The 22,893-nt window shown below is 40.6% G+C and overlaps 1 protein-coding gene across 1 annotated transcript in view; it reads left to right on the top strand.

Moving 5' to 3' along the window:
• The window catches only part of ssr2 (signal sequence receptor, beta), a 31,811-nt gene extending 9,844 nt beyond the window's left edge, over positions 1-21,967 (top strand). Inside the window, exons 3-6 of the mRNA XM_033644005.2 lie at positions 14,888-14,986; positions 16,517-16,625; positions 16,727-16,804; positions 21,383-21,967. Coding sequence (XP_033499896.1) covers positions 14,888-14,986; positions 16,517-16,625; positions 16,727-16,804; positions 21,383-21,493 — 397 coding nt within the window. The 3' untranslated portion in view covers positions 21,494-21,967. The remainder of the gene's footprint in view (positions 1-14,887; positions 14,987-16,516; positions 16,626-16,726; positions 16,805-21,382) is intronic.
• Positions 21,968-22,893: the final 926 nt, after the last annotated feature.

Raw genomic sequence — 22,893 nt, 5'->3', positions numbered from 1 at the left:
TTTATGGGCTCCTAAAGGTGAGATGTCAGAAAAACGTCCTGACGATCTTCGAAAGCTGTCCCATAGGAAATGAATGGCAGCGGAGGGGGGGGGGAAAGAGACCAATCTTTGGGCTTTTTCTAGCCTTTACAGCATCTCCATACTTTGAGCTACAGACTCCATTCCAACTCTCAAATGTTGCCACGTCTCATCTATTCAGACCTGTTTTCATCTTTTTCAAATCTTTTACCGTTTTTAATCTGTGCCTCTCAAAGTACCATGAGCAAAAGTGGAGAAATTGTCAGTTTATAATGGGTGTGTATTGCACGGAATGCTGTGAGCTAGAGTGGAGAGGGCTCTAAAAATCGTCTAAAACTTTTGTCTTTAACTCGCTGCCATGGCCACAATTTTCACTGTACAGACACAATTTATACCACAAAACGTAGGATAATGTGTCCTGCTCACAGATATGTTGACATGGAATCTCTCACATGTACACATTTTTGCTGAGTGGCTCCAAAGCGAAGGGAGCGCCGATTTTTTTCTCATTCACTCCCATTTAAACTCAGAGGAGAAATTTCTGGAAACAGCTGAGGTGCAACACATTTTAAACTCGCTCCTCTGACCACATTTTTGACTCTACAAATATAAAACACGACACGTGCGTTCACGAGAAGTGGCTGTCTCTCACCATCACTTTATTTTCTTGATTGGACCAACGGTTTGGGTATGGGAAGAACTTGTTCGAGGAGTTAAAACCCATATTAAACAGCCTTTGCTGATCTGCTCTCTGATGAGCTCTCTGTATGCCCCTCACGTGCAGGCAAGTCATTAATCGCCATGACAACGGCTGCACACACAGACACAGCCACAGGGCTCTCTGGTCTGTGTGTCTCACAATCTTTAAAGGACAGATTACAGCAGCAGAATCTTCATTTGAAACAGCAAATACACATTATTAACCCCTGAAGTGCCAAAATGGGCTCTCTAGCGCCACCTAGGTGCACTAAACTGGCCACTGCAGCCCGTAGGAATGTCGTAGAAATATCAAACCAAAACTGGTGTGTTTGACTTACAAATCACGCGCTGACACCCATGACCTAATTCCAAACGGAAGTGAGCTATGTGACCTTTCAAAGTAAGATTTCGCCTCAAACATGCTCTTAAAAAAAACATCTCCTCCTACACCGTTTATTGTATCGGCTTTAAAGACGCACACATGCCACCTCAACTGCTGCTAAACAGATCTTCTGTATAACTTTATCAGCGGTTTGGGAATGGGGAAGAACTTGTTCGAGGAGTTAAATCTCCACTATAACAGGTCTCTTCTCTGTGTTCTGTCTCTGTCTGTCTCTGCTCTTCTGCCAGGTGCACATGGCAACCGCTGTCACACACAAACTCCATTTTAACCCTTTAGGTGCCAGAGTTTATTGAGGAAAATATTCCATTTTCATTTCAACATTTCAAAAGACTGTGGCTTGAAAGTGGTGAGAGATAAAGGCATACTGTAAATCAGAAAACTATTCATCATGACCCAAAGTTTGTGTTGTTTTTGTCATCTCATCCTCAAAAAAAAAAGGGAGGGGAATCTGATGGGAGTAAATTAACTCATCTAATTTGCATATTGTGGCGTCATTAGGCGGCAGCCATATTGGATTTCATAAATCTCAGTATAACATTTTGAACATATTTACACAGTAGATTTATTTTGTTTTGTGTTGTTTTTGTCATCTCATCCTCAAAAAAAAGGGAGGGGAATCTGATGGGAGTAAATTAACTCATCTAATTTGCATATTGTGGCATCACTAGGCAGCAGCCATATTGGATTTCATAAATATCAGTAAATAAGCATTTTGAACATATTTACACAGTAGATTTCTTTTGTTTTGTGCTGTTTTTCTCATCTTATCCTCAAAATATAGGAATAGGAATCTGATGGAGTAAATTTGCTCATCTAATTACTGATAATACTGTTGCTGCTTTTGTGATTATGACTGTTAAATACATTTTGTAACGTACTGTAATATAATACACACATAGTGCTTAGTAATTGACCTATGGCTAAGCCACACCCCCCTCCACACTTGGACAAACTGTCAACATTCAGTGACCGGCGCTATGGCAGGTGTCACAGTACACGGCATTTCGCAGAAGGCAATTGATGATTTTTGGGGACATAACGATCAGATGTCATTGAGAATTAACCAAAAAGGCCTAAACTACGCATTGGAGGGATATATTCATCATTTTATTGTTGAGAAGGTCGATGAAAAGCTTAAATTACGAGCCAAAATTTACAGGTCACAGTGTACGGTTGTGAACTGCATTTAGTTGCCGTCGCCATCAAAGACAACAAGTTAAAGTGCCACTGAAGTTAAGGTTTTTGGCTCAGAATATGAGAAAAGGACAACGGCCTTTTTACCATCTTTACCAAGAGTGTCTCTCCGTTAGTTTGGTGCTACAGTATTTACACTGAATCATTCAGCATTACATTTGCCAACCTTTGTAATCCCTGCAATTACAGATAAATAACTGAAGCTAAGCTCCAGAAGTTAACGTTAGCTTAACTAGACCCCTTTGGACAACAGCTAACAATGATGTACGATCACCAAAGTGCAAAACTAGAACAAAATAGGCTAATGAACTCCCAGCAAACAAGGTGACATGATGAACAACGCAGCTAGGAGCTAACATTAGGCTAACTTTAGCTGACGCTAGCTAGAAATGTTAAAGATAACTTTATTTCTTTCCAGCAAAGTGACAATATGTTGCCTCAAACACAATTATGACTTACCTTAAAACAGATGTAGACATCATTGTTAAACTTATTCACGTTGAGTTGATGCTGTCTCCAAAGGAGACACTTTTCTCAGTTGAGATGTGGTTTAAAGTGTAAAAAGTACACACTCGTCGCACAGCCTCTCAGGATACCTTGTGTCGGAGTCGCATGTACCCCATGCACACTGTTTGACCATTTTTAAACTTCAAATTTCCGAAAAAGCTCATAAGCTCATAGTTTCATGTCTTCTGCAGTTTGGTTTTCAGAAGCCATCAAAGTTCCACTTCCAAATCATGTCATCTGCCTTTCCCTAGATAAATTAATAAGGAACAACACTGAATGTTTGTGGGTATTTTTCATCATCACACACACCTGACAGTACACACATTGACCAAACTGACCAGCTGATGTGGCTCATTCCTACAACTTCCTAAATAAATGCCTGATAGCAAAAATATGTAAATACAAGATTTCTAGGTTAAACTCTTTAGCCTCATTTAGAATTTGAATCAAACATGTAGCTAAAACTGTGCTGCAGCAGTACACAATCAAATACATGTAGTCCTAATCAGTTTCTCGCATATTTCTGATTTTGACACTGATAAAAGTCCGAAGGGGGCTGTTATGTATGTTACTGTTATGAACAGCGCATTGCGAAATTATCATCCTCTAGAACATGAAAAAGAAATGTAGAAATTGTGAAAGAAAGGCAATGTTACACTTGTTACAAGATGTTAATTTCTTTCAGTACATCACCAGTGTTGAGGTCATGGCCACTTGCTACACACAGCAGAAACTGGTTATTAGTTAGTAGTAAATTAGTTATTAACTTTTACTATTTTTAGCAACTTGCCCGATCAGGCAAGTGAGTTGTTAGTTTACATGCCCGACCTTGAGTTTTACTTGCCCAGGGGCAATCGGGCAATCGTTATTGTTGAGCCCTGGTTTAAATGGTGCCATAATTGAGCACCCTCACATTAGACATGACAGTCCTGGGCTATTTTTGAAAGATGGAGTTCATTTCACACCTAGGGGAAATGATATGTTTTAAGTAAATTAGTTAATTGTCTTAAAGACCACCTCCAAACGCAGTGAACTGCTTACTGTTGGCAGTGTCACTGCTTTTGAATTTGGCCTTTAGGACACATTTTGTTGGGCCTGAACATAGCCCAGGCTGTCATGGCTAATGTTGAGTTTTTTATATTCATCTATAGCTTGTTTAAAATTTCAATAAATTCTATATTTGCACTCCTGTCTTTATTACTGACTGAATGTTGTATTTCGCAATCAAATCTGACTGTCAATTGAAAGGACAAACAAATCATACACTACAGATAAAACATAAAGCATTAATGTTTAACATTGTCGTTGACAAATAATTAAGCAGTCCATTTCTGTGTGGGCCTGATTATTTTAACTTTGTACTTGAAGATAACTAAGCACCTTACACCCAGCAGCAGAGCCTGAGAAGATTTTGGACAGTACCCTTTGTTTACTGCTCTGTTAGAAGTCTAGTTTTAACACAGAAGAATGTGACTGGATAAAAAGGCTCAAAGTGAAAAACAAAGAATTAGGTGAACACAATAGTTTTGAAGCCCCCAAGGAGGTATCACTTGTTCGCTATGTTGCCAACTCTGAGAGGGTCTTCCTCAGGCAAAGGTATTATGACGTTTTTATAGTGAGGCAAATAGAAACATAATCAGCCAATTGTGTGTTATGTTTTTTTTTTAGCCCCGCTATATAAGCCGCAATACCCACAGAGCCTTCTCATATGTCACATCACAAATAAATAATACCTCCTACGGGGCTTAAAACTATTCAGTGTGCAGATAATTCCTTGTTTTTCACAAAAGGAAAATAGTTTCTCAGTGAATTTTCTTCATTTGTCTTAAAGAAATGTCCAAACAAAACCAGCACATAACATCAGCTTTTCATTTTCTTTACATTCTGCTAAGATAAATGCAAACTTGGGTAAATCTTAAGCATTAAGATGCCATTAATAACTATTATGTTTTGTTAATGGTTTAAATCACCACTATGTTTCCAGTCATCACAGGAAACTGATGAATGACAGCTTTCAAAAAATTTGCTTTTTCTCTAAAGTAAATTTTGTCTGATCCATTTTATATAACATAAATTATAACCATTACACAAACAGTTTAACAAAATAAAGTCAAATCTTGCATTCATGAAAACATTCATTTTAAAAGGTTTCAAAAAGTACACATTAAATAAATGAAAAGATTTGTAACAGTAATTCTTAAACCTATGGATTAGAACCCAGTGTCATAATTTGCAAAATCTTAATTTCTTGTGAAACAACCTCTTTACTGTGGAGTAAACATCACATTTGCCGAGGCATTTTAACTTTCCTCAAGTGTCCTACATGAAAGGGGAAATTAGCTATAGAGACCAAAACCGTTTTTTTTTGTACCAGGCTGTAAACATGTTTATTTCTGCTGTAAAGTTGAGCATTTTAACATGGGGGTCTATGGGGATTGACTTGCTTCTGGAGCCAACCTCAAGTGGCCATTCAATGAACTGCAGTTTTTGGCACTTCCGCATTGGCTTCACTCTTCACCCCCGGAGGTTGACGCTTGCTCTGAACCCAACTGAATGACCTGCAGGGTTACAGCAAATAACCTCATTTCAAGTACAAGTCCATAACAGAGTGTTACAAAGATCAGGAAAGTATACACATCTTTGAGGAAATGTTACACAAATGTTACAAATCTTTTTCTTTTATGATTTACTCCTCTTTATAATTCATGTTTTATCCATGTTAATATTTGTTGTCCTGTTAAAATGTATATTATGTATTTATATATTCATGTACTTACATCACAATGTGTTACACAACAAACCAGGAGTACTGTCACCACCAGAGACGGCTGGTATAAGTGGGCTAGCAGAGCTACGCCCTGCCTATCTTTTACAATAAAGACGAGAAAATTATTAAATTAAAGAAAATATTAAAATATTAGTTATTGAACCTTAGAACTGATTGTATTTGGCGGAACCTATAGCAGCAACAGCACTAAAATAGTCACAAAAACGCAGGATTTGTGGGCTGATTTTTTTTACAACCCATGCTCCTAGAATCAGCTTCCAATCCTTGTTATCATATCGTGAGTGACAGGTGTCATGACAAGCCCCCTTGATTTACTGTCCAGTTGGGCTAAATTAATCCAGACCAGGCCACTGACTTTTGGCCAATGACAGTGCGTGGAAGTACAGTGAGAGCCTGCCCGCTGTTGCTGCAGTGGGAGAGTGAGTCTTGCGAATTGCGTTAGCATCATGCTGAACGAGGTAAATTATTTTAAATGCTGTCTATCGAGCGGGACCTCATCCAAAAATCATCGGACTTAAATGACTTGGTGATTAACCTGTATGCATCCCAGAAAGGCCGTTGATGTGAGCTTCTCTTCAAATAAGGAAGGCCCAAGCCCTAACCTCTTATTAACGGAGCCTTACTCCTTTCCTTTATTTACCTTTCTTGTCTGTGTGTACAGCCGAAAATAGTGTGCGTGCGTGCGTGTGCGTGCGCGCATGCGTGCGTGCAAGAGCTTTTGGCTCCAGAATGTCTTTGTAGTTAGCCTAATTCTCTAGTTTTGTTGTAGTGCATTGTTGCTGTAACCTGGTACTGTGTCTCGGTGTGATGTTACTGTCACTGCAGCTGAACTATTGCTCAGTATAGGCCATAGGCCTAATGCGTTAGCCCTCCCACCCAATTTCACCACAAGCCGCTACTGGTCACCACAGACCTTTGTTTTTAACAGTACATGGGGAACACTTCAATTCTTAACAGTATGACAGACACCATGTTGTTGTTAACGTTATAGAATTTCTTTATCATTACAGTGTATTTCGTTTCAATGTGGATGTTTTGGAGAAGACATTTTGTTTCCATAGCTGACATATCACAGTTACATTTTAGTTAAAACATCGGTTGAAAATTAAATTCATTTTGTAACATACGGTAATATAAAGTCCCTCTATTGCCAAAAATGACCTTGCGTACTCTTGAAATTGCTTGTTTTATCGACATTACGACTCTTACGAATAATTCGCACTGTCTACGTGAGCTGAAGGCCGACAAAGAGAGTCCGAGGTCCCACCCAAAGCTGCTTGCAGCTTTAAGTGTATTTAGTTTTTAGCCTTGCCTTGTGAGATCTAAGATACGAAAAAAATTGTAAAATAAGCCTACACCCTACACTGTAGCTTCTTCTGTATTATAAGTTGATGTTTTACAACTTTCTGCAAGTATATCAGGATCCCTGTACGAGGTACACTGTAAAAACTATTACTTAAACTACTTAAATTGAGGGCACTACTGTAGAAATGATTATGCGCTCAACTTCCAGTGAGATAGCAGAAGTAGTAGTAAGCTAGTTAGTCATAGACTGTCCGTGGTTAGTCCCACGGCTACTCTTGGTGGCTAACCGCCAACACTGGTTCTTTTCTAAAGTAATTTGCCTTCAGTTTAGCAAATACCGATTTATTTTTTAACAAATATTTAACAAATATTTAACTAATGTTAACTTACTATTTCCTAAAATGTCTTGGCGGAGCTCTGGTACCTGTTGCACTATCCATGTCTGTAACAACTAACAACCAGTCTATACTAAATTCACGAGACATAGCGAAAAAGTATGAAATCAGAATTTGCAATAGAGAATGACATGTAGACTGACAGGTCTGTCACTCAATGTCAGTACATGATATCCCTGTCTTTCCCCATCTGACATCATTCTCAACCTACATTAGAAAATTGCTCGTTATAAAATAGACTCAGCAACATACCTTGAAATATGTAGGCTATTTAGTCATTAGGTCTGAGAATGTGTTACTCATTTACAGTACTTCCTGTATATCATATAAAAAAATAAATGCCAAAAGTTATTTCTTTTACTATTACTTTATATTACTATTACTTAAGTCTGCTGCTAAATTCAGTATCATGTTTCGCTCAGAACAGTTTTTAATAAATCTGAAGTTATAAAAATATGTGAACTGCGTCGTTAACGCAAACGAGCGGAGGATTAACTAAGAAACATGACATTTATTAACTTTATATGGAGCTACAATTAATATTGAATTATGTTAAGTGTGAATGAATGAATGAATTTTATTTTCGAACGAGTATAAAAATAAGAAAAAAATAATAATTATAGCTGCTGCGCAGCGATGGGTCGGGTCCGGGCATTTTTAGGCAATTCTGAGCAACAAGCAGAAGAATTGCAAGACATTTAGGAATTTAGCAACACAATCTGCCTTTTGCATCAGCTGAGGCTTGAACTCACAACCTCTTAGACTAAGGATCAATTTCTATCTCACTGAGCTAATTAGTCAGTGATAATTCATGTGTAGCTTCACAAATTGACTAAGCCAAACATGCATGTGTAGCAGCCGTCCATGCATGGAAAAGCAGATTTCAAACCACTGAAAAAAAAATTCAGTTAGCGAAACAAAAATCTGAAAATACACATATTGCATCTAGACAGCATGGAGATGTTGGTAATTTGTTTGTAACAATGATTGATTTGCTCCATAAGTGAAAAACTGATGTTTAAAATTGCCATCTTTACATTGACTCCAATTGTTCACATTATAGCAAAATTCAAAATGCTGTCAAAAATTCAGTTTTTGAGATAAAATTCTGAAATTTGCCACACATCATCTACCATGACTCTAGAATTTTGTCTTTTTTTCATGAACACTGAAGATTTATTTAGCAAGAATTTGCATGTACAGTACAGGCCAAAAGTTTGGACACACCTTCTCATTCAATGCGTTTTCTTTATTTTCATGACTATTTACATTGTAGATTCTCACTGAAGGCATCAAAACTATGAATGAACACATGTGGAGTTATGTACTTAACAAAAAAAGGTGAAATAACTGAAAACATGTTTTATATTCTAGTTTCTTCAAAATAGCCACCCTTTGCCCTGATTACTGCTTTGCACACTCTTGGCATTCTCTCGATGAGCTTCAAGAGGTAGTCACCTGAAATGGTTTCCACTTCACAGGTGTGCCTTATCAGGGTTAATTAGTGGAATTTCTTGCTTTATCAATGGGGTTGGGACCATCAGTTGTGTTGTGCAGAAGTCAGGTTAATACACAGCCGACAGCCCTATTGGACAACTGTTAAAATTCATATTATGGCAAGAACCAATCAGCTAACTAAAGAAAAACGAGTGGCCATCATTACTTTAAAAAATGAAGGTCAGTCAGTCCGGAAAATTGCAAAAACTTTAAATGTGTCCCCAAGTGGAGTCGCAAAAACCATCAAGCGCTACAACGAAACTGGCACACATGAGGACAGACCCAGGAAAGGAAGACCAAGAGTCACCTCTGCTTCTGAGGATAAGTTCATCCGAGTCACCAGCCTCAGAAATCGCAAGTTAACAGCAGCTCAGATCAGAGACCAGATGAATGCCACACAGAGTTCTAGCAGCAGACCCATCTCTACAACAACTGTTAAGAGGAGACTGTGCGAATCAGGCCTTCTTGGTCAAATAGCTGCTAGGAAACCACTGCTAAGGAGAGGCAACAAGCAGAAGAGATTTGTTTGGGCCAAGAAACACAAGGAATGGACACTAGACCAGTGGAAATCTGTGCTTTGGTCTGATGAGTCCAAATTTGAGATCTTTGGTTCCAACCGCCATGTCTTTGTGAGACGCAGAAAAGGTGAACGGCTGGATTCCACATGCCTGGTTCCCGCTGTGAAGCATGGAGGAGGAGGTGTGATGGTGTGGGGGTGTTTTGCTGGTGACACTGTTGGGGATTTATTCAAAATTGAAGGCACACTGAACCAGCATGGCTACCACAGCATCCTGCAGCGACATGCCATCCCATCCGGTTTGCGTTTAGTTGGACGATCATTTATTTTTCAACAGGACAATGACCCCAAACACACCTCCAGGCTGTGTAAGGGCTATTTGACCAAGAAGGAGAGTGATGGAGTGCTGCGGCAGATGACTTTGCCTCCACAGTCACTGGACCTGAACCCAATCGAGATGGTTTGGGGTGAGCTGGACCGCAGAGTGAAGGCAAAGGGGCCAACAAGTGCTAAACACCTCTGGGAACTCCTTCAAGACTGTTGGAAAACCATTTCAGGTGACTAACTCTTGAAGCTCATGGAGAGAATGCCAAGAGTGTGCAAAGCAGTAATCAGAGCAAAGGGTGGCTATTTTGAAGAAACTAGAATATAAAACATGTTTTCAGTTATTTCACCTTTTTTTGTTAAGTACATAACTCCACATGTGTTCATTCATAGTTTTGATGCTAATTCTGGTCCCACGTTTACGAAGAATTTGTTAAAACCAGTCGCCACAACCTCCATATTATTTATGGTCTTGTCTAGGCATGTGCCTATTACCGGTGTCACGGTTTACCACGGTAAAACAATGTCACGGTGTCACTAACCGCCCATTTTCCGTTCTGACGGTGAAGGCCATCGGTGTAACCTATGTTTCATAAATGGGAACTTCAGGAACTCAAAACTCAGAAATAATTCTGTGCCAGTCGTACATTTTAACTGGCACACACTCTGAAATCATGCAGCCTCAGTCAGTTAGTACTAGTCAGTAATCAGTATAAATCCACTCACGTGCAAACTGCAAACATGGCTGAAGGAGGCAAAGCTGAACTTTTCCCACTGGCGAAAAGGACGAAGTCGGTGGTGTGGGACTATTTTGGCTATCAGAAGAACCCACTTTGTCCCGACTTTAGAGAGCATCAGAAAAATGAGTGGCTGCGGAAAGACCAGAGGAAAAGCCAGAACCAAGGCAAAGACCCGCTCCTCCCGTGCTGGGCTCTAGTTCCCAGTTGGCCTGTTTCACAGGCTGCTGCGCAAAGTAAACTATGCGGAGCGTGTCGGTGCCGGCACCCCCGTCTACCTGGCGGCTGTGCTGGAATATCTGACTGCTAAGATCCTGGAGTTGGCTGGAAATGCTGCCCGCGACAACAAGAAGACCCGTATCATCCCCCGTCACCTGCAGCTGGCTGTTCACAACAACAAGGAACTCAACAAGCTGCTGGGCGGAGTCACCATCGTGTATGTATTAGCCTACACATTTAAACAACTGGTGTGATGATACGTTGCACTTACAGGAGATGCCTGGTACGTGCTGTCGCTCATGAACGGTCAAACAAATATTAGCCTACCATTTGAAAGTCTAGAGCGTGAAAATAGGACGACACCTGTTTTATTATGATGATCATTATTATTATTATTATTACCGCAGTAATACCGGTTACCGTGGTATTTTTGCCCACGGTTATCATACCATCAAAATCTCATACCAGCACATGCTTAGTCACAAGCATTCTGGGTAATTTTTCTCCAATAGTTTGTTATATTATTCTTTCTTACATATCCTCATAATATTGGTGAATTTATTTTTATATTTTTTATACTTTTCCTCTGCCTCTATAGTTTGATGCTGACTGAACTATGTTTGCTGAATGTGTTAGTATCTCTTAATAAGTCATCAGAAATCCCCTTTAGAAGGTGCCTATGTTTACCTTAAGCTAGCTTGGGCCATGTTAAAGTAAACAATATTTCAACGGAGCAAGGCAAGCTAATTGCCAACATGCTTGGTTGAAAAGGAGAAAAAAAAAACAATGCTTTGAAATGGCTTTCAGAGATGGCAGAGGTATGATCACATAATCCCGTTTGAGCTATAGCAGGTGGTGTGTTCCACGTTTTATTTCCATATTGTACCTGGAAAGAAAATTAGAGTACTGTAAACAAACTGTTACCATTTGAAATCACCGGTTTTGGTTCAACGCCGGAAGTTGCGCACATAATTCACGCCAGGTATCATGGGGGCTAGGAATAAGGTGGATAGGCTTTAGGTTTATAAGTTCTTGGTATTTTGAGTGGGGTCAACTCAAAAATTAGGGCTGTTAGTTGTGCGTGTACATTAGGGTGGGGTGATAATACGATAATGAGGTATCCCGCGGTATCTAAAAATAGCAACGGTATCAGTTTCATTACCATCATTTTAAAAAAAATAAATAAAAAAAATGCTGCGCATATAGGTAGGGATGTCCCAATCTAGCTTTTTCACTTCCAATCCGATAACGATATTACAGCCTTGAGTTTTGGCCGATACCGATCCAATCCAAGCGCGTATTATACATATTCACTTATTTTGTTGTCAGTCATGTTAGAAAAGGTTTGATCAAGCGATTTTACTCTAACAAGAACAACTACTTAATCAGGTTAGTTAGAATGATCCACAACAGTTGGTATGAGAAGCTGACCCGTTTATTGTTAACAGGGTTAAATAAACAAACTTTAAACTTGAACAATATTAAATAAAAAATATAGCTGGTTTGCTTTGGCTGCTTTGGCCCCTTAATAAATAGAAAATAAATCAACACAAGAAATCTTTAAAATGTCTAACATTGAAATTAAAATAGCAGCAAGACTTGTGCTTTGCCCCCCTAATAAATAAAAAATAGATTAACACCACAAGACATTGTTGACATTTAACAAACAATGCAGCCTTTCCTTTTCAGTTATTTTAGTAGTGTTAGTGCCAGCCTGGTGCTGCTGTTTCCTGGGACCAACAGAATCGACAAAAAACCACACACAATATTGTACAACTGTTTAAACAAGCAATAGTCCATCCATGGCTCCAATTTCACTTGTGCCCAAAACAATGCCATCAGTGCTCTTTACTTAAACAGTAAGAGTGTAAACCAAATAAAAATATCACTCTCAAAAAACCAGAGCAGAAAACAAATAGTCAGTTAACTAAATAGGCCGCTACTCTTCCTACCCTCCGTGTGTGTCTGCATGCTGGCGGCTGGCCTGGTGGATTGATAGTAAGTGCTGGAGGGGATCACTGGAATGGACTGCTTGAGTCGCGGAGCCCTGGGCTGGCTGGAAAACCTGGATCGGACTCCATGAAAAACTGGATCGGAGTTCTTGGATCGGCATTTTTCCATGCAGTCAGATCCAATGCCGATGCACGTTTTTTGCTAATATCGGCAGCCAATACCGATCCGAATATCGGATCGGGACATCCCTAAATATAGGCCTACAGGGGCCTGATATAACATTAATTTATTTAATGCCTAAATAATGAGTGCTTGTCAAGCACGGTTGAGTTTGCAATTTAATAGCCTACAATTACAATTTAAAACTAGTAGTAGGCTATAGTGTTTCTCTTAACTGTTGATTCGGGAGATGACATTTGATAAAGTTTTTGGATGTGACGTCGTCACGTGACAGCTCGGACGTGAGAAAGAGAAGAAAAGATGGCAAGCATCAAGTGAGTTGGTTACCCCCCCCCCCAAAAAACACGTCATAACTTCTGCAAGCAGCAGCAGGTCCAGTGGCCATCAGAGTGGAGGAGGGAGAAGCACAACCCGAACCACCCAAAAAAAGATGACTCTGGGCAATCTCCTTCATAGAGAAGCAGATGCGGTGGCAGGTCCTGTTGGCACCATACAGGAGCGAGCAGGAGCAGAGATAACTGCCTGTTGTCGCGAGCCCATTCAGGGCTGTACGTTAACTTTTTTAGCCCATAGCACCGGTGCTACAGAGGGTGATAATTTTGTAGCACAGGCCAGAAAGTTTGTAGCACCTGTCACGATAACAAATTTTGCTGGGCGATTAATTGCGTCAGAAATTATTGCGATAAGCGATAATATTGCCCGATATTGTGCTTTTAAGACAATTTTTATTATTGTTGTAATTTGCTGTTTTTAGACCATTTTTAAAACTTATATGATGATAATAAAGGCACAATGATGCAAGTACACCCTTTTAAAGAGAAATAAACATTTATTTAACAAGAATATTTACGAATGCAAAAAAGAAAATTTAAATATCCAAAATAACGTGTAAAAATACCAAAATAAATAAATAAAGACCTTATGAATACAAAAAATTACAAAAAAATAGACTGTCAGTCTCTCACTCTCACACACACACACAAGCAGCTCGCAAGCAACGTGTGCTACTAGGCAAATAAATTCATCGCACAAACATTTTTTTCCATCGCTGTACAGCCCTGCCGTTATTCAGGCAGATGAAGACCCCCTTCTCTGGTGGAAATGTGATGGGGCCAGGCATTTTCTTCTGATGTCGAGGGTTGCCCAAAAGTACCTGTGCGTTTGTGCCACAAGCTCTCCATCAGAGAGGGTGTTCAGCACCGTGGGCAAAGTTCCACTACATGCCCTGCTCCAGCTGGAATAAGTAAACATGCTGTTTTTTTTCTGGCAAAAAAAAACTTGAATAGTTTTGAAGCATAGGATGCTGCTATAATTATCATTATAGTTTGTTTTTATTTCATTTTCAATGAGGAGTAGCCTGTTCTGACGGACAGAAAAGTTAAGACTTGGAGAGGGTGAACTTTTCAAAGTAAAGGTAGGCTCTAAAAATAAACCAACGGACAGTATTTCCTATTGCGTTCTCAGGATAGGATTATATATGCCCATTTTCAGTCATGCCTTGTTATTTATTGTTCTATTTTTCTTACTGGATAAGCCCTAGTACTGGATGCTGTAGAGCTGTGCTTTTAATTTGATTTATGTTGATAGATTTTAAAATAAACCAACGGACTGTAGCCGTTGCGTTCTCAGGACATGCTGTATAGCACACATTATCGTTAGTGCTATTGTTATTTATTGTTACCTTTATATTATTTGATAAGCCTATAAGTATTGGATGGTATAGGGCTGTGTTTTAATTTAATTCAATTGTGTCGATTACTGTACTGCAAGTGGACTGTAGCCCACAAACAATTTGTTGTTATTTCATTCTGTTTGGTTGACTGCTGCATTTGCGTATTTGTTAATAAAAGTTGTTAATGTTGTACATGTTTTGTTGTTATTTTTTTAAGTATTCTTAAGCCTATGTAATGTTTGCTATTCTGTTTCTGAATGGTAAAAAGAAGAAAAAAACACCACGTTGAATCATGGCAAAGTGTGACCAGAAAAGCACTGTTGAAGCTGTGATATTTGTCAGGAAGTTTCACACAATGCCTCCCTGTGTTTTGGAGAGAGTTGTCAGATGGTAAACATTCAACATACAGATATATTGTACTGTATGTACTGTATATACAGTTATCTAACCGAGTGTCGTCTTTTTGTCTGTCTCTACAGCGCTGCCCTAGAGGTGGAGCTGTCGGATGATTCTTTTCCCCCTGAAGATTTTGGAATTGTTTCGGGAATGTTGAATGTCAAATGGGACAGGATTGCACCGTATCCTTGAACCTAATGGTCCTCTCTTAGCCTGCAGTTGTTAGTGCTGTAGGATGAAGTCAGTGATGTTAGTTTTAACACACATCTGTATCCCCGGTTACTCAGGGCTTCACACTGACACTGACTTGATCTACCATCAATCATTTTGTAACCTCTGGCTGCCTCTGTTAGCTGCACATAGATTTAAAAAGTGAAATGATGACATGTCAACATCACAGACTGCTGAACCTATGACACAGTGCAACTGATGGTGACAATTATAGGTAACGTACAAATGTAATAAAAGCCTAGCAGGTAAAGTACCCTGGTATCTTTGAAAGAGAGACAAAATACACCTCCATCACTGAAGTTAGACATGACGGATTTTTCAGAGAAAAAGTGTTGGGCGACACTTTCCTTTCGTGTTCCACACCCAGAGAATTTTGTTATGTCGCAGACATTGTCATATTTTATCGCACAATGTGATTGGTATATTTTAATCGTCGCCATAGAGAAAGTAGTTTTAAATCCACACTAACTCTGACCTGCATTCAGTGTCTCTGGCCACATATGCAGCGGTCTGTCAGCAGCAGCTCCTGTGGAGCAGAGAGGATAGGCTGGTCCATTATACTTTTGTGGGCCAGCCAAACTGCCTTCACCAGGCTGACTGATAGCAGACATTTACTGAACCAAAATCTTTTTCGTTTGTATTTATTGATTCATTGATTTTATTTCCCTGCCCTCCGTAGCAAGTGAGACTGGGAGCTGATCAGTCAGTGTAGATATGGATGATAAATTAAAAACAGGAAAACAGCATATTTGTGTGATTTTAAACAGCTGTCCCCCGTCCCCCATGTGTCCCCCGCCCCCCCCTCCAATGCCCCAAATGCTCCCCCCACCCCCCAATATATAACTGAAACTGAAAAACAACAACAAACTTTGTTTACTGCAAACAAAGTGGCAAATATTATCTTGGAGGACATCATTGCACTTGGTTGACCATTTTTCTGTGATCTTAGATGTAAATATTGTATGTTTCTTTCAGATAAAACACATTTTTGACTTGTGAATGAGTCAATGGAATTTCTTGCAATAATGAAAAAATACTGGCAATCGTGTCCGCCTGGCACAAACCACATGTTTTGAACAGCTGTGAAGTGACAGAATGTCCCACCGTCATGGTTCTTATATTGCCAGATTCCAGAGAGTCTCCCCTCTTCATATATGGCAGAATATGTCATTTTCCAACTTGCTATGGTGAGATACATGTAAAAATGTAAGAATTTAGTAACACAGATTTGTTTTTTTCATTGATATAAATAAAAAAACAAGATATAGCATGTATATGTAGCCTTTATAATGACTGTGATATGAGCTTAAAAGTAAAGGCAGTAAAAATACCCCAAAAACGCCTAGGGCCCATAGGGTTAACACCTAAAATCTGAAGACAGTCAGGTCATGAGGTTGTTCTCTTTTTAACTAGTTTGAAATGTTCATAACTGGACTTGTCATCTTTTTTCAAGTTGTCAGATTTAACTCTTGAACTTCCAGAGCCAGCAATGTCTCCCACACAGTGGTGTTGCGCCCCCTCAAGGCTGGTTACTTCAACTTCACCTCTGCTTCTGTCAGTTACCTGGCCCAGGAGGGAGGACAAGTTGTGGTAAAAGCAGTTGATAATCCTTTGGAATCAAAGTAGTTACTATATGTGGTGTAATGAAGGAAGCTGAAGAGTTTGTCTACTGTCTACTTTGTTTACTGCAGGTTGGATATACCAGTGCCCCTGGCCAGGGAGGCATCCTGGCTCAGCGGGAGTTTGACCGGCGCTTCTCCCCACACTATGTAAGTGAAAAAAAAGTGTATGTCCCTTGCTGTTTGAGACTCCTGAGTGGATTGACCTGCAGTGATCAGGGTTGGTGGATCTGAATACCCAAACCCCTGCAGTACTTACTGTTCTTTAGCAGACACAACAACCAGTAATTAACTTGTGTTTGGCCTTTATTGTTAAATCAATATTATGTGCCCATAGGTGTCATTCAGGTATGGCAAGGTATGGCAGCTGCCGTACCTTGGAATCGGGAGAAAAAAAGAGAGAGAAGTTCTGTAGTCATTACTCGAGGCGCACTGGCTGGTTGTTTTCATTGTATTGCACTTAAATAGGTCAATAACATGCTCATCAGTGAATACGAGTGTTATTGAATCAAATTGTTCGCCACTTTGCTCCTCCGCGAGTTTTGAGTGAGTTACCGTATATTTCCAAATAGTCGCCCAGTGGCAAATAGCTGCCGGGCACCTAATAGCCGCTGGGGGTTTGACCCCATTTTCCGTATTAAACACCGGTCTGATTAAACGCCCGGGCGATTATTTCCTCATTCATTGCCTCATGGCTGTCCCTCCTTCAGGGACTGTTTGCGCTTTTACGCACGGGTCGGTGGTGGAAATTGTGGAAAGAGGAAAGAAAGTGGAAAGAGGTAGGTTGAAATGCACTCTGTTTTGGTAGTTTTGCTGAAACATTCAACTTTGTTCATTTGCAGAATGAGGGAAATTGAGTGTTAGTGTGTTTTAACATTCAGAATTTTTTTTTTTTTTTTAATCATACAGTCCAGATGTAAAAACTATTATCCAACACTTAAAGGGCACTTGCCCCAGGATATCCAGATGGCTCTTAGTTTGAAACTGACATGTTATTTGTAGTAGGCCAATCTACCCGCTTTGTTCAATGTAAAGAGCATGAAGAAATCTATAAAGATTTGGACCTCTAGCAAGATGGTCATGATGGCTCAATGGATTTGTTCTGTTTTGGAATACACAGTATTCTTCCAAATTAGTGTTTGTGTATTTTAATATTCAGAATTTCACTTCGACAAGCTCTCTCTTTTTTGACCATACACCTGTCTGCATCCCTGATATAAAGCCAGCACGTGAAAGTTCTTCAGAGACAAAAATAGCCAAAACAAGGAACCTAATGCAGGAAACACGCCTTAAGATACAGATTCTCAACCAGGAAGGGTACAGCTGCCGCCAGATAGCCAGAAAGTGCAGATGCAGTCCTTCAGCAGTTGGGTACACTCTGCAGAAATACAAACATCAGCGGTGTGTCAAGGGACTATATTCAACTTATCTTGCATTGAAACATGCATTATGACAACTTAATAAGGTTTATGTATGTTTTTAAATGAAGTGGAGGAGCCTTCAAGTGTTTTGTTTAGTTTGTCTCAGAGGCTCGGGCTCCGCTCAGCTGTCTGCTGCTGCTGCTGCGAGAGAAGTCTTCTTCTTGTGTAACCTTGTGTGTATTGGCGGTTAATACAGCATTATCACCACCTAGTGGATTGGAAGCGCATTACACCTATAATAGGCTTTTATTAGGAAAAATAGCTCAAATGCAACCCCCAGTGGTAAAATTAGGTATATAATTGGATATATCGGTTCAGTTAGATATTTGGCTTTAAATCAAAGGCACAAGCCTAGTTCAGAGCTCGATACACAAACATCATGGCAGTGAGCGGGGAAGAACTCGTTCCCATGAAAGGGAACGAGTTTGGTTATGTGGCGTCAGACACAGAACAAACAGCACCCTGCTGCAAAGTGTGTTTCAAGGCTGTTGCTACCCAAGGTAGCAGTACTACCAATTTACTGCAGCACCTCAAACAGAGGCATGCTGTGTTGCTCCCTACGAAAATATCCCTATTCAAGTGCTTGAATTTGTTATTTACGCCTGAACGCAACACAGGCTCCTCTCCATAGACTATGTGTTCGGTGCCGTGCTGCAGGTTCGGGCCAGGCTCGGTTATAATTGTCTCGGACTCGGGAAAATGCATCCTGAGCCGCGCTCTAATGTGCTCACCTGTGTCTGTGTGTGTGTGTGTGTGTGTGCGCGCGCGCGTGCGTGCGCCTGTGTCTGTGTGTGTGCACATCGGGGCCGAACTCCGCCGTGCGCAACACAGAGCAGAGGAGGATTGTCAGCATGCACCGTGTAGAGACAGAACTGACATGCCGTTGTGTAAACAAGAAAGGGGCCCGGTGGAAAGCGATCACGGATGCAGTCGTAATGTATCTTGCAAGAGATATGGTGCCCATATATACCGTGGAAAAGCCGGGGTTTATTCACATGCTGAAAGTTTTGGAGCCCAGGTACGTGCGACCAGGCCGCAAATATTTTCCTGAAAATTGATTTTAAGTAGAGGGGGAAAGTCGATTTAAATCATGAATCGGAGATTTTTTTTTTTTAGGCCATATCGCCCAGCCCTACCGCATCCTGATCCGCACATGCAGGGAAACTGCTGAATGACATCATGTGAGCTTCAGCAGCAGTGGTCAAACCAAACTGGTGTCCAGTGTTCCACCCGCACTGTACGTGGCCGACTCCTAGATCATGGCGTAAGGTCCTGCAAAGCTGTCAAGAAGCCCCTGATCAGTGAGAGACAGAAGTTAGCCCAGCGCTGTTGGGCCCAAGCTCACAAGAACTGGACAGCCAGGAACTGGAAGTAGATTCTGTAGTCGGATGAGTCCAGTTTCCAGCTTAATCCTCCTTCTGCTAATGTTGGGGTATGCAGAAGGCCAGGCGAAGCATTATCTCCAGCATGTGCAGTATCTACCATCAAGCATGGCGGAGGCAGTATCATGGTTTGGCTCCCCTCCTCTGTGTGTGTGTGTGTGTGTGTGTGTGTGTTTGTTAAGTGCAGTAGTATCAAAATTTTCTTAGGGATCGGCCCACTTGATAGACTGCTGTGTTGTGCTATGGCCTGTTGTTGTTGTTGTGCTGGAATTTGTTATTTACTTGAAAACGCCTGAACGCAACACAGGCTCCGCTCCAATTGAGTGAGTGTACAGTGCTGTGCTGTGCTGCGCTGCCCAGGGCGCCATTTAGGCTAGAACCACCACTGCCAGCCACTTGGTTGTGCCTCTCCATGTATGCTGATCCTGCTTGCATCCTACACCCTGCCACTATGTGCTGGACCATCTCAGGGGCATCTTTGCACAGGCTGCATCTTGGATCTGATCTGCTGGGGTAGACCCTGGCCTCTATGGCCCTTGTGCTTAGGGCCTGTTCTTGTGCTGCGATGATTAGTGCCACCGTACTGTCTGTCAGTCCAGCATTCTCTAGCCACTGGTAGGTCTTCTTGATATCAGCCACTTCCTCTACCTGACAGTAGTATGCACCATGTAGGGGCTTGTCCCTCCATGTTGTTTGCTCCTCCACCTTTTTGCTCTCATCAGGTTTCTGTTGTCTGAGGCATTCACTTAGCAGCTCATCCTTTGGGGTAGTGCTGCACGATTAATCTAAGCGCAGTTGCAATCGCGATGTCAGGCTGTGTGATTATATAACCACATAAAAGGCTGCAATTTGCGATTAAATGTAAATGTTGGTGTGTGTGCCTGTGAATGTGACCTCTGCTGTAGTGTGTGGAGTTCGTTGACATTATGCCTACAAGCTATCCTGGTGTGTACAGCATGTATGGTCAGATGACCATCCGGCGTGCAGCAGTAACCAACATGGATGTGAAGAAGAGCATGAGTAGAAGAACAGGCTGAGTTGGTGGTGGAAAAATAATCGTCTATTATTTGGCGATAATTCAGATTTAGGTCCAGCGACGTTTAACAGAAAGACGTGCTGTGTAACACTTTAAGAGTTAAAGTCGCCACGTCCCGCGACAACACGACCAATCTATATCAACACTTGAGACAGCACAGAGGAAGGTACGAAGAATGCATGAGAGAGAAAGCCAAGCCAAGTAACATTAAAGACAAAGAGACAACTCAAAGTCGCCAGAGCCTCATAAAACAACAATAAATAATAACAGACTATATAATAAATGAAAAATTGAGCAATTTTGCTCGGGTTCAGCCCACTTGACATGCTGCTGTGTTTTGCTATGGCCTATTCACATGGTGGAATTTGTCATTTACATGACAACGCCTGAACGCAACACAGGCTCCATTCCAACTGAGTGTGTGTGTACAGTGCCGTGCTGCACTTGCTTTATTTTACAGATAGTTTGGTGTTCAGTTCCAGATTTATAAGCTGATGACACAGTTGACAGCCCCAGACAATGATAGCCAGAGAAAGTGAGTGAGCATGTGTGCAAGGAGTGACTGGCAGGGTGAGGAAGAAAACTTGCAGCTTGAGCATGAAAAGTATTGTCTTCCTGACTGAACTTTAACTACAGCTTCTTTTCAGTCAAATTTTCTTTCTCACCAGCACCCGTGTTTTATTGGCCTTTAAAAATACATCGGCCGACATCTAATGTAAAGATTAAAAAAAAGTTTTAACCTAAACTGAACAGTACAGTTTTCATGAAAGTGAGATTTTTCTCCTCTTCCATTCAGAAAAACTCTCTGGTTGCTCACACAGCATGGTTACCTGTATTTTTTGTCCTGCCTCGTGCCTCCTCACTCACTTTCCTATGTCTCCATTTCTAGCTGGACTGGGCTGCGTTTGGCGTGATGACTCTGCCCTCCATCGGCATCCCTCTGCTACTCTGGTATTCCAGCAAGAGGAAGTACGACTCGCCAAAGACCAAAAAGAACTGAGGAGGCACCACCGGGTTTAAAGCTGGTGACTGGGTGGGAATAGAAGTGGAAGGCTTCAGTGGGATCTCTGAATAGCTTAATAACCCATATTGGGGTTGAAAGATAAAAGTAAAGTGACCAAGAAACGTAATTGTGATTTAATGAGACAAGCTATTTGATTAAAGAGAACTTTGGATCAGGAGGTAACGGACAAGTCATGTAAACAGCTTCAGTGTGGTTCCAGTACCACAAACATTTACATGAAAGCTTTTTGTTCTCATCTACAGCTGATGGCCTGAACTTCATCAGCTGCTAGCCATTCCTTCAGATTTGCAAATGGGTTAATGTGACAGAACAATTACAATGGCAGTTACTACTGTAACAGACATGAAACTTTGTGATTGTGTACATATTGAACTAAATTCAGATTTGAAGTTTATAGCCAGTTGTTCAACATCAAAATAAATTAATAAAAAGAAGCTGTTTTTTTCTAAAGCTGTGTTTGATCGATTTCAGAGGTTTTACTCCTACTTTTTAGTTAGTAACATTCTATACTCCATCTAACCACAAAAAATATCCTTTGATGTGAAACAGCTGTATAAGCGTGGAGTCAAGCCATGTGAAATAACTAAATACACTTCATCCAGCAGTAGCAGAGAAAGGCAGCACTGTGTATAGTTGACGTTTTACTTATCTATTCAATGTCAAGGCCAGAAATGAGAAATCACCCTAATTTTTCAGAGTTTAGTAAGTTAGGTGTTGGTCACTTTTTGTTTTCCAGCTTCAAGTGACTGACAGCACTCGTTGATGAACTACCTACATATAAATACTGAGACACTGCATAGGCCTTTGTTGTGTACAGTGTGTGACATCAGCTGAGTCATGGCTGCTGAAAAGAACCTCTTAAGGTGTTCAGTTGTCCCCTGGCTTTAGATTGAACGGGCAGGTGCAACACGATTAACACAATACTATGTAAAGTACACAGAGAGAGAAGCCAATTAAGTGCCATACAGAGTGAGGGACAGTTATAGTGAGATCTTGCTGAAATTTGTGTTATTGTTTCTTTGTTATTTAATAGCTCAACAAAAACATAGAGATGATGCATTTGTATAGTTATACAGGAAAAAGTCCAAGCAGCCACAGCCTATGAAATGAATAGGAAAAAATAAGGGCCAAACATGGGGCAATTTCCAATACAGGATAGCAGGGGTAGGCAACTGGTGGCTCTCTAGCCCTTCTTCAGTGGCACCCTGTGGCTTTGACCAAAAAAAAAAAAAAAATCATTCATTTAGCATTTTAGTTTTTGTTTATCATTGTTGTAGTAAGTAAATTATGCACCTATGTACCAAATTAAAAAAAAGTAACATTTTGTCAGCTAAAAGGTGCTTCAAATGTCTATGGCCTTCTGCAAAAGTTCTGCA

Source organism: Epinephelus lanceolatus, chromosome 16, assembly GCF_041903045.1.
Source record: "Epinephelus lanceolatus isolate andai-2023 chromosome 16, ASM4190304v1, whole genome shotgun sequence".
NCBI lineage: Eukaryota > Metazoa > Chordata > Actinopteri > Perciformes > Serranidae > Epinephelus > Epinephelus lanceolatus.
Note: the sequence above shows the minus strand (reverse complement) of the source record. Positions and strands in the feature narration are given on the sequence as shown.